At 45.5% G+C, this 16,858-nt stretch overlaps 1 protein-coding gene across 7 annotated transcripts in view; it reads right to left on the reverse strand.

Moving 5' to 3' along the window:
* Positions 1–16,858, reverse strand: part of LOC124128355 (SPARC-related modular calcium-binding protein 1-like) — a 120,860-nt gene that overhangs the window by 48,667 nt on the left and 55,335 nt on the right. For all 7 annotated transcript variants that reach the window (XM_048384865.1, XM_048384870.1, XM_048384869.1 and 4 more), the window contains exon 2: positions 11,653–11,824. In XM_048384865.1, the coding sequence (XP_048240822.1) occupies positions 11,653–11,824 (172 nt within the window). The remainder of the gene's footprint in view (positions 1–11,652; positions 11,825–16,858) is intronic.

A 16,858-nucleotide genomic window follows, 5' to 3' on the forward strand; every position in this document is an offset into this window, starting at 1 on the left:
CACCCTTACTATTTCTCACAAGCACTGCCTCTCACCCCACATCACCCATGTATCACAAGCACTGCCTCTCACCCCACATGACCCTTACTTTTTCTCACAATCACTGCCTCTCACCCCACATCACCCTTACTATTTCTCACAATCACTGCCTCTCACCCCACATCACCCTTACTATTTCTCACAAACACTGCCTCTTACCCCACATCACCCATGTATCACAAGCACTGCCTCTCACCCCACATCACCCATGTATCACAATCACTGCCTCTCACCCCACATCACTCTTACTATTTCTCACCAGCACTGCCTCTCACCCCACATCACCCTTACTATTTCTCACAAGCACTGCCTCTCACTCCACATCACCCATGTATCACAAGCACTGCCTCTCATTCCACATCACCCATGTATCACAAGCACTGCCTCTCACCCCACATCACCTATGTATCACAAGCACTGCCTCTCATTCCACATCACCCTTACTATTTCTCACAAGCACTGCCTCTCACCCCACATCACCCTTACTATTTCTAACAATCACTGCCTCTCACCCCACATCACCCATGTATCACAAGCACTGCCTCTCATTCCACATCACCCATGTATCACAATCACTGCCTCTCATTCCACATCACCCATGTATCACAAACACTGCCTCTCACCCCACATCACCCATGTATCACAAGCACTGCCTCTCATTCCACATCACTCTTACTATTTCTCACAAGCACTGCCTCTCACCCCACATCACCCATGTATCACAAGCACTGCCTCTCACCCCACATGACCCTTACTATTTCTCACAAGCACTCCCTCTTGGCCAACTCTCACTCCGAGGACTGCCTAATCAATCTGGCCCAAGCGAGGGTTTATCCCCGTTCAGATGGATTATGGACGGCTTAGTCCGGAGGGTGCAGGTGTTAACTACAGACACATACCAGCCTCGACTCCGATATCACAGTCGTTACATGGCGCATTCTCCGCTTCCGATAACACAGGTGTAGCGACTCTCTTCCAAGAAGGGGGAGGGGTGGGGGAAGGAGGGCACGCTGTGTATTAATACTGACCAGTTTCTCCATGCCAAATGTTATAGAATCATAGGTACGGAGTCATGCGTAAATCATCTGGTAATGTCTGTGGACACATTGGATTTAAGCAATCCATAACTTTCAATCTTCACACTTGGTATATATCCAGCAATATTAGGTTTCAGTCTTCACACTTAGTGTATGTCCTGCAATGTCAAGTTTCAATCTTTACACTTGGTGCATGTCCAGCAATATTAGGTTTCTGTCTTCACATTTAGTGTATGTCCAGCAATGTTAAGCTTCAATCTTCCCACTTGGTGCATGTTCAGCAATGTTAGGTTTCAATCTTCCCACTTGGTGCATGTTCAGCAATGTTAGGTTTCAATCTTCACAGTTGGTGCATGTTCAGCAATGTTAGGTTTCAATCTTCCCACTTGGTGCATGTTCAGCAATGTTTGGTTTCAATCTTCACAGTTGGTGCATGTCCAGCAATGTTAGGTTTCAATCTTCCCACTTGGTGCATGTTCAGCAATGTTAGGTTTCGATCTTCACAGTTGGTGCATGTCCTGCAATGTTAGGTTTCGATCTTTACACATGGTGCATGTCCTGCAATGTTAAGTTTCGATCTTAACACTTGGTGTACGTCAAGCTGTGTATATCATTCAGTCTTCACACTTGGTGTATGTCGAGCTGTGTATATCTTTCAATCTTCACACTTGGTGTATGTCGATCTGTGTATATCCTTCGGACTCCTCACTTGGTGTATGTCGAGCTGTGTATATCTTTCAATCTTCACACTTGGTGTATGTCGAGCTGTGTATATCATTCAGTCTTCACACTTGGTGTATGTCGAGCTGTGTATATCTTTCAATCTTCACACTTGGTGTATGTCGATCTGTGTATATCCTTCGGACTCCTCACTTGGTGTATGTCGAGCTGTGTATATCTTTCAATCTTCACACTTGGTGCTTGTCAATCCGTGTATATACTTCAGTCTCCTCACTTGGTGTATGTCAAGCAATGTATATCTTTCAATCTTCACACTTGGTGTATGTCGATCTGTGTATATCCTTCAATCTTCACACTTTGTGCAGGTCGATCTGTGTATATCCTTCAATCTTCACACTTGGTGTATGTCAAGCTGTGCATATCATTCAATCTTCACAGTTGAACTATGTCGAGCTGTGTATATCCTTCAGTCTCCTCACTTGGTGTATGTCGATCTCTGTATTTCATTCAACCCTCACACTTGGTGCATGTCGAGCTGGTATATACTTCAGTCTCCTCACTTGGTGTATGTCGAGCTGTGTATATCTTTCAATCTTCACACTTGGTGTATGTCGAGCTGTGTATATCATTCAGTCTTCACACTTGGTGTATGTCGAGCTGTGTATATCTTTCAATCTTCACACTTGGTGTATGTCGATCTGTGTATATCCTTCGGACTCCTCACTTAGTGTATGTCGATCTGTGTATATCATTCAATCTTCACACTTGGTGTATGTCGAGCTGTGTATATGTTTCAATCTTCACACTTGGTGCTTGTCAATCTGTGTATATCCTTCGGACTCCTCACTTGGTGTATGTCGAGCTGTGTATATCATTCAATCTTCACACTTGGTGTATGTCGAGCTGTGTATATCATTCAGTCTTCACACTTGGTGTATGTCGAGCTGTGTATATCTTTCAATCTTCACACTTGGTGTATGTCGATCTGTGTATATCCTTCGGACTCCTCACTTAGTGTATGTCGATCTGTGTATATCATTCAATCTTCACACTTGGTGTATGTCGAGCTGTGTATATGTTTCAATCTTCACACTTGGTGCTTGTCAATCTGTGTATATACTTCAGTCTCCTCACTTGGTGTATGTCAAGCAATGTATATATTTCAATCTTCACACTTGGTGTATGTCGATCTGTGTATATCCTTCAGTCTCCTCACTTTGTGCAGGTCGATCTGTGTATATCCTTTAATCTTCACACTTGGTGTATGTCAAGCTGTGCATATCATTCCGTCTCCTCACTTGGTGTATGTCGATCTCTGTATTTCATTCAACCCACACACTTGGTGCATGTCGAGCTGTGTATATACTTCAGTCTCCTCACTTGGTGTATGTCGAGCTGTGTATTTCATTCAATCTCCTCACTTGGTGTATGTCGATCTCTGTATTTCATTCAGTCTCCTCACTTGGTGTATGTCGATCTCAGTATTTCATTCAATCCTCAAACTTGATGCTTGTCGAGCTGTGTATATATTTCAGTCTCCTCGCTTGGTGTATGTCGAGCAATGTATATCTTTCAGTCTCCTCACTTTGTGCGGGTCGATCTGTGTATATCTTTCAATCTCCACACTTGGTGTATGTCGATCTGTGTATATCCTTCAATCTCCACACTTGGTGTATGTCGAGCTGTGTATATACTTCAATCTCCACACTTGGTGTATGTCGAGCAATGGAAGCCTTCTATCTTCACCTCGAGTGTATATTCTGCTATGTTAATCCAGTGAATGTCGAACTATGTGTGCCCTGAATACTCCACTCCGAGTGCCTGTCGACATGTGACAGTTTCCAGTGATCTGCGAGCTAGGGGCAACTGGAAGGCGACAAACATGTTTACTCCTTAAACCTCCAGGTGTCGCCTCTCTCCTCCGGCTTTGTTGAGTCAGGTGAACACGCTGTTATCACCGCCGCTGACTGTCTTCGACCAGGTAGCGAGGGATGTAAGCAAGATAGCACTTTAATCGGGTTTGGTTCAGCGTGTTTGTACAAGGGTTTGGGCGCGCGATACAAGGCTACAGTGTGACATGAGCTGGAAGTCGACACAGCCCTGGAGCAGTGGTCTCAGTATAACCCAAGCTGCAGGAAAAGAGGAGGGTAGGAGGGGGAGGGAGGAGGGTGTATGTGTGTGGAGGAAGGGCTGGGGGAGTTCCGAGGGAAGGGGTGCTGTCACCCTCGCTTTCTCCTATATACCGACCCACGTACCCACTGCATATGGGTGTAATCAACGCCAATCTCCAGGCAGGCGATTAACAGGATAACTTAATTTCCTTTTATTACCCACTTGTCGAGGATAAGGTTTTAAGCAGCAAGTGTCGTTCAGATAAACATAGCGCCGTTATCTGATCTACGTAAAGCCCAAGGTGATGAATAAGCAATCAACAGGTTGAGGCTGTAGATATACCAGCGTGCCAGGGATGCGGGGAGTCCCAGGTGGCGGAACACAGGTGGCGAACACGTGGCTCGGCCACTCATCTCACAATTATAATTACATATGTTTGCTGTTCGAATCGGGTCGTGCGTGACGATATGGGCCTAGTTCTGTGACATGGTCTGTATACATGAAGCAACACCACATGCTGGGGGTAAGAATCTCCCTCGTCCGACTCGGACATCCAATGCTAGCTAACATTATACATTGATGTACATCTATTACCAAATACAACACGCCAGTCAGGGTGTTACCAACAGGTGTCTCCATATGGGGAGAACTGCCCTCACATCACCTAATACACTTCCGCTGCGGCTAAAACACTCTTCACTTAAACTAACCCTGACTTAGATGTTCATGATAAACCATCTTGAAGCAGGACGTGATGGTACTCTGGTTCCTCGTGTCTTTAAGCTGTTTATACGTGGTATGAAACAGATGTAGACTTTTGGGTGGTTCGGTGCATAAGGAGACTTGTGTGTATGTATTGATGGACGCCAGTCTGCAACACACACGACATCACGTATATGCCACTGAAGCCAGTCTGCCACACACACGACATCACGTATATGCCACTGAAGCCAGTCTGCCACACACACGACATCACGTATATGCCACTGAAGCCAGTCTGCAACACACACGACATCACGTATACGCCACTGAAGCCAGTCTGCAACACACACGACATCACGTATATGCCACTGAAGCCAGTCTGCCACACCCACGACATCACGTATATGCCACTGGAGCCAGTCTGCAACACACACGACATCACGTATATGCCACTGAAGCCAGTCTGCCACACACACGACATCACGTATATGCCACTGAAGCCAGTCTGCAACACACACGACATCACGTATATGCCACTGGAGCCAGTCTGCAACACACACGACATCACGTATTTGCCACTGAAGCCAGTCTGCCACACCCACGACATCACGTATATGCCACTGGAGCCAGTCTGCAACACACACGACATCACGTATATGCCACTGAAGCCAGTCTGCAACACACACGACATCACGTATACGCCACTGAAGCCAGTCTGCAACACACACGACATCACGTATATGCCACTGAAGCCAGTCTGCAACACACACGACATCACTTATACGCCACTGAAGCCAGTCTGCCACACACACGACATCACGTATATGCCACTGAAGCCAGTCTGCAACACACACGACATCACGTATACGCCACTGAAGCCAGTGTGCAACACACACGACATCACGTATATGCCACTGAAGCCAGTCTGCAACACACACGACATCACGTATATGCCACTGAAGCCAGTCTGCCACACACACGACATCACGTATATGCCACTGAAGCCAGTCTGCAACACACACGACATCACGTATATGCCACTGAAGCCAGTCTGCCACACACACGACATCACGTATATGCCACTGAAGCCAGTCTGCCACACCCACGACATCACGTATATGCCACTGGAGCCAGTCTGCAACACACACGACATCACGTATATGCCACTGAAGCCAGTCTGCCACACACACGACATCACGTATATGCCACTGAAGCCAGTCTGCAACACACACGACATCACGTATATGCCACTGGAGCCAGTCTGCCACACCCACGACATCACGTATATGCCACTGGAGCCAGTCTGCAACACACACGACATCACGTATACGCCACTGAAGCCAGTCTGCCACACACACGACATCACGTATATGCCACTGAAGCCAGTCTGCAACACACACGACATCACGTATATGCCACTGAAGCCAGTCTGCAACACACACGACATCACTTATACGCCACTGAAGCCAGTCTGCCACACACACGACATCACGTATATGCCACTGAAGCCAGTCTGCAACACACACGACATCACGTATACGCCACTGAAGCCAGTCTGCAACACACACGACATCACGTATATGCCACTGAAGCCAGTCTGCAACACACACGACATCACGTATATGCCACTGAAGCCAGTCTGCCACACACACGACATCACGTATATGCCACTGAAGCCAGTCTGCCACACACACGACATCACGTATATGCCACTGAAGCCAGTCTGCCACACACACGACATCACGTATATGCCACTGAAGCCAGTCTGGCACACACACGACATCACGTATATGCCACTGAAGCCAGTCTGCAACACACACGACATCACGTATATGCCACTGAAGCCAGTCTGCCACACACACGACATCACGTATATGCCACTGAAGCCAGTCTGCCACACACACGACATCACGTATACGCCACTGAAGCCAGTCTGCCACACACACGACATCACGTATATGCCACTGGAGCCAGTCTGCCACACACACGACATCACGTATATGCCACTGGAGCCAGTCTGCAACACACACGACATCACGTATATGCCACTGAAGCCAGTCTGCCACACACACGACATCACGTATATGCCACTGAAGCCAGTCTGCCACACCCACGACATCACGTATATGCCACTGAAGCCAGTCTGCAACACACACGACATCACGTATATGCCACTGGAGCCAGTCTGCAACACACACGACATCACGTATATGCCACTGAAGCCAGTCTGCCACACACACGACATCACGTATATGCCACTGGAGCCAGTCTGCAACACACACGACATCACGTATATGCCACTGGAGCCAGTCTGCAACACACACGACATCACGTATATGCCACTGAAGCCAGTCTGCCACACACACGACATCACGTATATGCCACTGGAGCCAGTCTGCCACACACACGACATCACGTATATGCCACTGAAGCCAGTCTGCAACACACACGACATCACGTATATGCCACTGAAGCCAGTCTGCAACACACACGACATCACGTATACACCACTGAAATCCCTGGTCATCGCAAGAGATCCAAACAACGGAGTGCATATGCCGCATAGCACAGGATCACGTGGGACATCCTAATGCCACATAGCACAGGATCACGTGGGACATCCATATGCCGCATAGCACAGGATCACGTGGGACATCCTAATGCAACATAGCACAGGACACGTGGGACATCCTAATGCCACATAGCACAGGATCACGTGGGACATCCTAATGCAACATAGCACAGGACACGTGGGACATCCATATGCTGCATAGCACAGGATCACGTGGGACATCCTAATGCCACATAGCACAGGATCACGTGGGACATCCTAATGCCACATAGCACAGGATTACGTGGTACATCCATATGCCGCATAGCACAGGATCACGTGGGACATCCTAATGCCACATAGCACAGGATCACGTGGGACATCCTAATGCCGCATAGCACAGGATCACGTGGGACATCCTAATGGCAGATATACGTTAAGATGGAAAATGATGGGAGTGATGATGTGGGAAGGATTGGAGAGAGGATTTGGGGAGGATTGGAGAGTGATTGTGGGAAGGATTTGAGAGGGGATGTGGGGAGGATTGGAGAGGGTATGTGGGAAGGATTTGAGAGGGGATGTGGGGAGGATTGGAGAGGGTATGTGGGAAGGATTGGGGAGGGGATGTGGGGAGGATTGGAGAGGGTATGTGGGAAGGATTTGAGAGGGGATGTGGGGAGGATTGGAGAGGGTATGTGGGAAGGATTGGGGAGGGGATGTGGGGAGGATTGGAGAGGGTATGTGGTAAGGATTGGAAAGAGGATGTGGGAAGGATTGGAAAGAGGATGTGGGAAGGATTGGAGAGGATGTTGGAAGGATTGGAAAGAGGATGAGGGAAGGATTGGAGAGGATTGGAGGGGTGAAGGGTTGGAGGAGTGAGGGATTGGAGAGAGGATGTGGGAAGGATTTGAGAGAGGATGTGCGGTGGATTGAAGAGAGGATGTTAGAGAGATTGGTGAGGTAGGGAATGTGTGAAGGATTGGAGAGGGGACGTTGGAGAGATTGTTGAGGGGATGTTTGGAGGATTGGAGAGATTTGAGAGAGGATGTTAGAGAGATTGGAGAGTGTACGTGGGTGGATTGGAGAGGGGATGTAAGGAGGATTGGAGAGGGGATGTGGTTAGGATTGGAGAGGGAAGGATTGGGAAGGATGGGATGTATGTATGTATGTATGTATGTATGTATGTATGTATGTATGTATGTATGTATGTATGTATGTATGTATGTATGTATATACACACACACACATATATATATATATATATATATATATATATATATATATATATATATATATATATTCAGTGTGAATGGCTCCAACGAAACATATCATGTTTGTTGGTGTGAAACTGTACACCTCTAAACTAAATCTGCACTGCTGAACTCGAGTCCTGTGGAATGTTCAGATAGACAACCTTAGATTCAGCTATGTAAGCGTTGTAAGATGTGTATATTAGGTAACATAACATACTTTTTTTCGATTCGCTGTCGGGATACAGAGACACTTAGTGTTGTGACATGCACAACACAGCGCTTCTTCACATCATTCACACACCTGTACACCGACACCAACCACATGCACACACACGAGGTGATGTACATCTAACAGTGTGTCTACATGCAGGTGAGCCGCACGTGCAGGTACGCGTAGCCCCCTCTAGCGGGGATAGAGACTGTAAGAGAGAGAGTGGAGAGCCCTTAACGCTGGGATCTGGAGGGGACACCTGCACACCGTACAATGGAACGCTGCCGGTGAAAGTTTGAACACCTGTGTCGTTATGTCACCTGTATGTAGCCGCCAAGCCAGGCAGTCCCGAACGCCAGGTACACGAGCTGGTGTGGAATGTTCACTTACAAAGTGTATTGTAAAAGTGTTTGTGAAAGTGACTGAGGACTTGCAACGTCTACTTCACAAATACTGTGTTGGTCTATCGGACACGCGGCCATGCTGCCACTCGGGAACAGGTGTGGAAGGTGTGGCATGCTCGGTGTGCGTGTCTGTTTGTGTAGGATCAATAACACACACACACACACGCACACACACACACACACGCACACAGACACACACACAGACACAGACACACAAACACAGAAACACAGAAATATACACACACAGAAACACACACACACACGCACGCACGCACGCACGCACGCACGCGCACACACACACACAGACACACAAACACACACACAGAAACACAGAAATGTACACACACAGAAACACAGAAACACACACACACACGCACGCACACAGAGGAAATACACACACACAGAGAGAAATACACACACACAGAAACACACACACACACACACACAGAAATACACACAGACAGAAACACAGAAATACACACACAGAAACACACACACGCCCACACAGAGAGAAATATACACACACAGAGAAATATACACACAGAGAAATACACACACACAGAAACACACACACACACACACACACACACACGCACACACAGAGAAATATACACACAGAGAAATACACACACACACACAGAAACACACACACACACACACACACACACACACACACAGAGAAATACACACAGACAGAAACACAGAAATACACACACAGAAACACACACACGCCCACACAGAGAGAAATATACACACACAGAGAACTATACACACAGAGAAATACACACACACACACAGAAACACACACACACACACACACACACACACACACACACACACACACACACACACACACACACACACACACACACACACGCACACACGCACACACAGAGAAATAGATACACACACACAGAAATACATACCTGCATACACACGTTATGGTTATATCATGCTTACATACAGCATCAGCTCAAATATATATCTCATCAGAACCACTTTCTGTGAAGAGAGGGAGATGGAGAGAGAAGACTATCCACCTGGCCACCCCATCAGCACCACGCTGTGTGAGGAGAGGGAGATGGAGACGGAGAGAGAAGACTATCCACCTGGCCACCCCATCAGCACCACGCTGTGTGAGGAGAGGGAGATGGAGAGAGAAGACTATCCACCTGGCCACCCCATCAGCACCACGCTGTGTGAAGAGAGGGAGATGGAGAGAGAAGACTATCCACCTGGCCACCCCATCAGCACCACGCTGTGTGAAGAGAGGGAGATGGAGAGAGAAGACTCTCCACCTGGCCACCCCATCAGCACCACGCTGTGTGAAGAGAGGGAGATGGAGAGAGAAGACTATCCACCTGGCCACCCCATCAGCACCACGCTGTGTGAAGAGAGGGAGATGGAGAGAGAAGACTATCCACCTGGCCACCCCATCAGCACCACGCTGTGTGAAGAGAGGGAGATGGAGAGAGAAGACTATCCACCTGGCCACCCCATCAGCACCACGCTGTGTGAGGAGAGGGAGATGGAGAGAGAAGACTATCCACCTGGCCACCCCATCAGGACCACGCTGTGTGAGGAGAGGGAGAGGGAGAGAGAAGACTATCCACCTGGCCACCCCATCAGCACCACGCTGTGTGAGGAGAGGGAGACGGAGAGACAAAACTATCCACCTGGCCACCCCATCAGCACCACGCTGTGTGAGGAGAGGGAGATGGAGAGAGAAGACTATCCACCTGGCCACCCCATCAGCACCACGCTGTGTGAAGAGAGGGAGATGGAGAGAGAAGACTATCCACCTGGCCACCCCATCAGCACCACGCTGTGTGAGGAGAGGGAGATGGAGAGAGAAGACTATCCACCTGGCCACCCCATCAGCACCACGCTGTGTGAAGAGAGGGAGATGGAGAGAGAAGACTATCCACCTGGCCACCCCATCAGCACCACGCTGTGTGAGGAGAGGGAGATGGAGAGAGAAGACTATCCACCTGGCCACCCCATCAGCACCACGCTGTGTGAAGAGAGGGAGATGGAGAGAGAAGACTATCCACCTGGCCACCCCATCAGCACCACGCTGTGTGAAGAGAGGGAGATGGAGAGAGAAGACTATCCACCTGGCCACCCCATCAGCACCACGCTGTGTGAGGAGAGGGAGATGGAGAGAGAAGACTATCCACCTGGCCACCCCATCAGCACCACGCTGTGTGAGGAGAGGGAGATGGAGAGAGAAGACTATCCACCTGGCCACCCCATCAGCACCACGCTGTGTGAGGAGAGGGAGATGGAGATGGAGAGAGAAGACTATCCACCTGGCCACCCCATCAGCACCACGCTGTGTGAGGAGAGGGAGACGGAGAGAGAAGACTATCCACCTGGCCACCCCATCAGCACCACGCTGTGTGAGGAGAGGGAGATGGAGAGAGAAGACTATCCACCTGGCCACCCCATCAGCACCACGCTGTGTGAGGAGAGGGAGATGGAGAGAGAAGACTATCCACCTGGCCACCCCATCAGCACCACGCTGTGTGAAGAGCGACATGGGGCAGATAGCCACTGGGTTTCCCCACGTCCCCGACACATCTAGTACACACTCAAATGTAACATGGGCCATTGGTGTGTGCATGTCGGCATTTATTGAAAAATAGGAAAATGAACTCACCTGAACAATGTCCTTTTTTTCTGACCTTGACTCGTCTGCCGTCACACTTCTTTGCCTTTTTGAGTTCACATCTAGATAGGTAGGTTTTCCCGTCCGTCCCGCACACGGGGCGTGTGGCAACACTGCTGCAGTCCTCCTTGCAGTTAGAGGCTCGCAGGGACCTGAACAGGCTCTAGAATACACAAAACATGTGCTCTATAGTTAATGAGTGAGTGAATATGGTATTACGCCCCTTTTAGCAATATTCCAGCGGTGTGAAGTATTAAGTATGTACGGAGGAATATATGAAGTATGTCGTATGTATGGAGGAATATGTGAAGTAGGTTGTATGTACGGAGGAATATATGAAGTATGTCGTATGTATGGAGGAATATGTGAAGTAGGTTGTATGTACGGAGGAATATATGAAGTATGTCGTATGTATGGAGGAATATGTGAAGTAGGTTGTATGTATGGAGGAATATATGAAGTATGTCGTATGTATGGAGGAATATGTGAAGTAGGTTGTATGTATGGAGGAATATGTGAAGTAGGTTGTATGTATGGAGGAATATATGAAGTATGTCGTATGTATGGAGGAATATGTGAAGTAGGTTGTATGTATGGAGGGAATGTGAAGTACTGAGCATGTATGGAGGAATATGTGAAGTAGGTTGTATGTATGGAGGAATATGTGAAGTAGGTTGTATGTATGGAGGAATATATGAAGTATGTCGTATGTATGGAGGAATATGTGAAGTAGGTTGTATGTATGGAGGAATATATGAAGTATGTCGTATGTATGGAGGAATATGTGAAGTAGGTTGTATGTATGGAGGGAATGTGAAGTACTGAGCATGTATGGAGGAATATGTGAAGTAGGTTGTATGTATGGAGGAATATGTGAAGTAGGTTGTACGTATGGAGGAATATATGAAGTATGTCGTATGTATGGAGGAATATGTGAAGTAGGTTGTATGTATGGAGGGAATGTGAAGTACTGAGCATGTATGGAGGAATATATGAAGTATGTCGTATGTATGGAGGAATATGTGAAGTAGGTTGTATGTATGGAGGAATATATGAAGTATGTCGTATGTATGGAGGAATATGTGAAGTAGGTTGTATGTATGGAGGAATATGTGAAGTAGGTTGTATGTATGGAGGAATATATGAAGTATGTCGTATGTATGGAGGAATATGTGAAGTAGGTTGTATGTATGGAGGGAATGTGAAGTACTGAGCATGTATGGAGGAATATGTGAAGTAGGTTGTATGTATGGAGGAATATGTGAAGTAGGTTGTACGTATGGAGGGTATGTGAAGAACTGAGCATGTATGAGGAATACGTGAAGTAGGTTGTATGTATGTAGGGTATGTGAAGAACTGAGCATGTATGAGGAATATGTGAAGTAGGTTGTATGTAAGGAGGAATATGCGAAGTACTGAGCATGTATGGAGGAATACGTGAAGAACTGAACATGTATGAGGAATATGTGAAGTACTGAGCATGTATGGAGGAATATGTGAAGTAGGTTGTATGTATGGAGAGTATGTGAAGAACTGAGCATGTATGAGGAATATGTGAAGTAGGTTGTATGTATGAGGAATATGTGAAGTACTGAGCATGTATGAGGAATATGTGAAGTACTGAGCATGTATGAGGAATATGTAAAGTGGTGAGCATGTATGGAGGAATATGTGAAGTACTGAGCACGTATGGAGGAATATGTGAAGTACTGAGCACGTATGGAGGAATATGTGAAGAACTGAGCATGTATGAGGAATATGTGAAGTACTGAGCATGTATGGGGGAATATGTGAAGTACTGAGCATGTATGAGGAATATGTGAAGTACTGAGCATGTATGGAGGAATATGTGAAGTACTGAGCATGTATGAGGAATATGTGAAGTTGGTTGTATGTATGGAGGGAATGTGAAGTACTGAGCATGTATGGAGGAATATATGAAGTATGTCGTATGTATGGAGGAATATGTGAAGTAGGTTGTATGTATGGAGGAATATATGAAGTATGTCGTATGTATGGAGGAATATGTGAAGTAGGTTGTATGTATGGAGGAATATGTGAAGTAGGTTGTATGTATGGAGGAATATATGAAGTATGTCGTATGTATGGAGGAATATGTGAAGTAGGTTGTATGTATGGAGGGAATGTGAAGTACTGAGCATGTATGCAGGAATATGTGAAGTATGTTGTATGTATGGAGGAATATGTGAAGTAGGTTGTACGTATGGAGGGTATGTGAAGAACTGAGCATGTATGAGGAATACGTGAAGTAGGTTGTATGTATGTAGGGTATGTGAAGAACTGAGCATGTATGAGGAATATGTGAAGTAGGTTGTATGTAAGGAGGAATATGCGAAGCACTGAGCATGTACGGAGGAATATGTGAAGAACTGAACATGTATGAGGAATATGTGAAGTACTGAGCATGTATGGAAGAATATGTGAAGTACTAGGCATGTATGAGAAATATGTGAAGTACTGAGCATGTATGAGGAATATGTGAAGTACTGAGCATGTATGGAGGAATATGTGAAGAACTGAGCATGTATGAGGAATATGTGCAGTACTGAGCATGTATGAGGAATATGTGAAGTAGGTTGTATGTATGGAGGAATATGTGAAGTACTGAGCATGTATGAGGAATATGTGAAGAACTGAGCATGTATGAAGGAATATGTGAAGTACTGAGTATGTATTGAGGAATATGTGAAGAACTGAGTATGTATTGAGGAATATGTGAAGAACTGAGCATGTATGGAGGAATATGTGAAGAACTGAGCATGTATGGAGGAATATGTGAAGTACTGAGCATGTATGAGGAATATGTGAAGTACTGAGCATGTATGGAGGAATATGTGAAGAACTGAGCATGTATGGAGGAATATGTGAAGTACTGAGCATGTATGAGGAATATGTGAAGTACTGAGCATGTATGGAGGAATATGTGAAGAACTGAGCGTGTATGGAGGAATATGTGAAGAACTGAGCATGTATGGAGGAATATGTGAAGAACTGAGTATGTATTGAGGAATATGTGAAGAACTGAGCATGTATGGAGGAATATGTGAAGAACTGAGCATGTATGGAGGAATATGTGAAAAATTGAGCATGTAAGGAGGAATATGTGAAGAACTGAGCATGTATGGAGGAATATGTGAAGAACTGAGCATGTATGGAGGAATTTGTGAAGTACTGAGCATGTATGAGGAATATGTGAAGTACTGAGCATGTATGGAGGAATATGTGAAGAACTGAGCATGTATGGAGGAATATGTGAAGAACTGAGCATGTATTGAGGAAAATGTGAAGAACTGAGTATGTACTGAGGAATATGTGAAGAACTGAGCATGTATGGAGGGATATGTGAAGTAGGTTTTATGTAAGGAGGAATATGTGAAGAACTAAGAATGTATTAGGAATATGTGAAGAACTGAGCATGCATTGAGGAAAATGTGAAGAACTGAGCATGTATGGAGGAATATGTGAAGAACAGAGCATGTATGGAGGGATATGTGAAGTAGGTTTTATGAAAGGAGAAGTATGTGAAGAACTAAGAATGTATGAGGAATATGTGAAGAACTGAGCATGCATTGAGGAAAATGTGAAGAACTGAGTATGTACGGAGGAATATGTGAAGACCTGAGCATGTATGGAGGGATATGTGAAGTAGGTTTTATGTAAGGAGGAATATGTGAAGAACTAAGAATGTATGAGGAATATGTGAAGAACTGAGCATGCATTGAGGAAAATGTGAAGAACTGAGCATGTATGGAGGAATATGTGAAGAACAGAGCATGTATGGAGGGATATGTGAAGTAGGTTTTATGTAAGGAGAAATATGTGAAGAACTAAGAATGTATGAGGAATATGTGAAGAACTGAGCATGTATGAGGAATATGTGAAGAACTGAGCATTTATGGAGGAATATGTGAAGAACTGAGCATGTATGGAGGAATATGTGAAGAACTCAGCATGTATGGAGGAATATGTGAAGTAAGTTGTATGTTTGAGGAATATGTGAAGAACTGAGCATGTGTGAGGAATATGTGAAGTAGGTTGTATGTATGAGGAATATGTGAAGAACTGAGCATGTATGGAGGAATATGTGAAGAACTGAGCATGTATGGAGGAATATGTGAAGTAGGTTGTATGTAAGGAGGAATATGTGAAGTAGGTTTTATGTAAGGAGGAATATGTGAAGTAGGTTGTATGTATGAGGAATATGTGAAGAACTGAGCATGCATGAGGAATATGTGAAGAACTGAGCATGTATGTAGGAATATGTGAAGAACTGAGCATGTATGGAGGAATATGTGAAGAACTGAGCATGTACTGAGGATATGTGAAGTAGGTTTTATGTATGAGGAATATGTGAAGAACTGAGCATGTATGAGGAATATGTGAAAAACTGAGAATGTATGGAGGGATATGTGAAGTAGGTTGTATGTATGGGGGGATATGTGAGGTTTGTTGTATGGAGGAATATGTAAAGTGTGATGTATGTAAGGTTGGATATGTGAAGTATGTTGTATGTGTGGAGGAATATGTAAAGTGTGATGTATGTAAGGTTGGATATGTGAAGTATGTTGTATGTGTGGAGGAATATGTGAAGTCTGCTGTATGTATGGGGGGATATGTAAAGTGTGCTGTATGTATGAAGGAATATGTGAAGTATGTTGTATGTATGGGGGATATGTAAAGTGTGCTGTATGTATGAAGGAATATGTGAAGTATGTTGTATGTATGGAGGAATATGTGAAGTCTGCTGTATGTATGGGGGGATATGTAAAGTGTGCTGTATGTATGGGGGGATATGTGAAGTATGTTGTATGTGTGGAGGAATATGTGAAGTCTGCTGTATGTATACGGGGATATGTAAAGTATGCTGTATGTATGAAGGAATATGTGAAGTATGTTGAATGTACGGGGGGATATGTAAAGTGTGCTGTATTTATGAAGGAATATGTGAAGTATGTTGTATGTATGGGGGGATATGTAAAGTGTGCTGTATGTATGAAGGGTTATGTGAAGTATGTTTTATGTGTGGAGGGATATGTGAAGTCTGCTGTATGTATTGGGGGATATGTAAAGTATGCTGTATGTATGGAGGAATATGCGAAGTATGTTGGATGTATGGAGGAATATGTAAAGGATTGAATGTGTATGTAGGAATATGTGAAGTCTGTTTTATGTATGG

Source organism: Haliotis rufescens, unplaced genomic scaffold, assembly GCF_023055435.1.
Source record: "Haliotis rufescens isolate VD_foot unplaced genomic scaffold, xgHalRufe1.0.p SCAF_51, whole genome shotgun sequence".
Taxonomy (NCBI): Eukaryota; Metazoa; Mollusca; class Gastropoda; order Lepetellida; family Haliotidae; genus Haliotis; species Haliotis rufescens.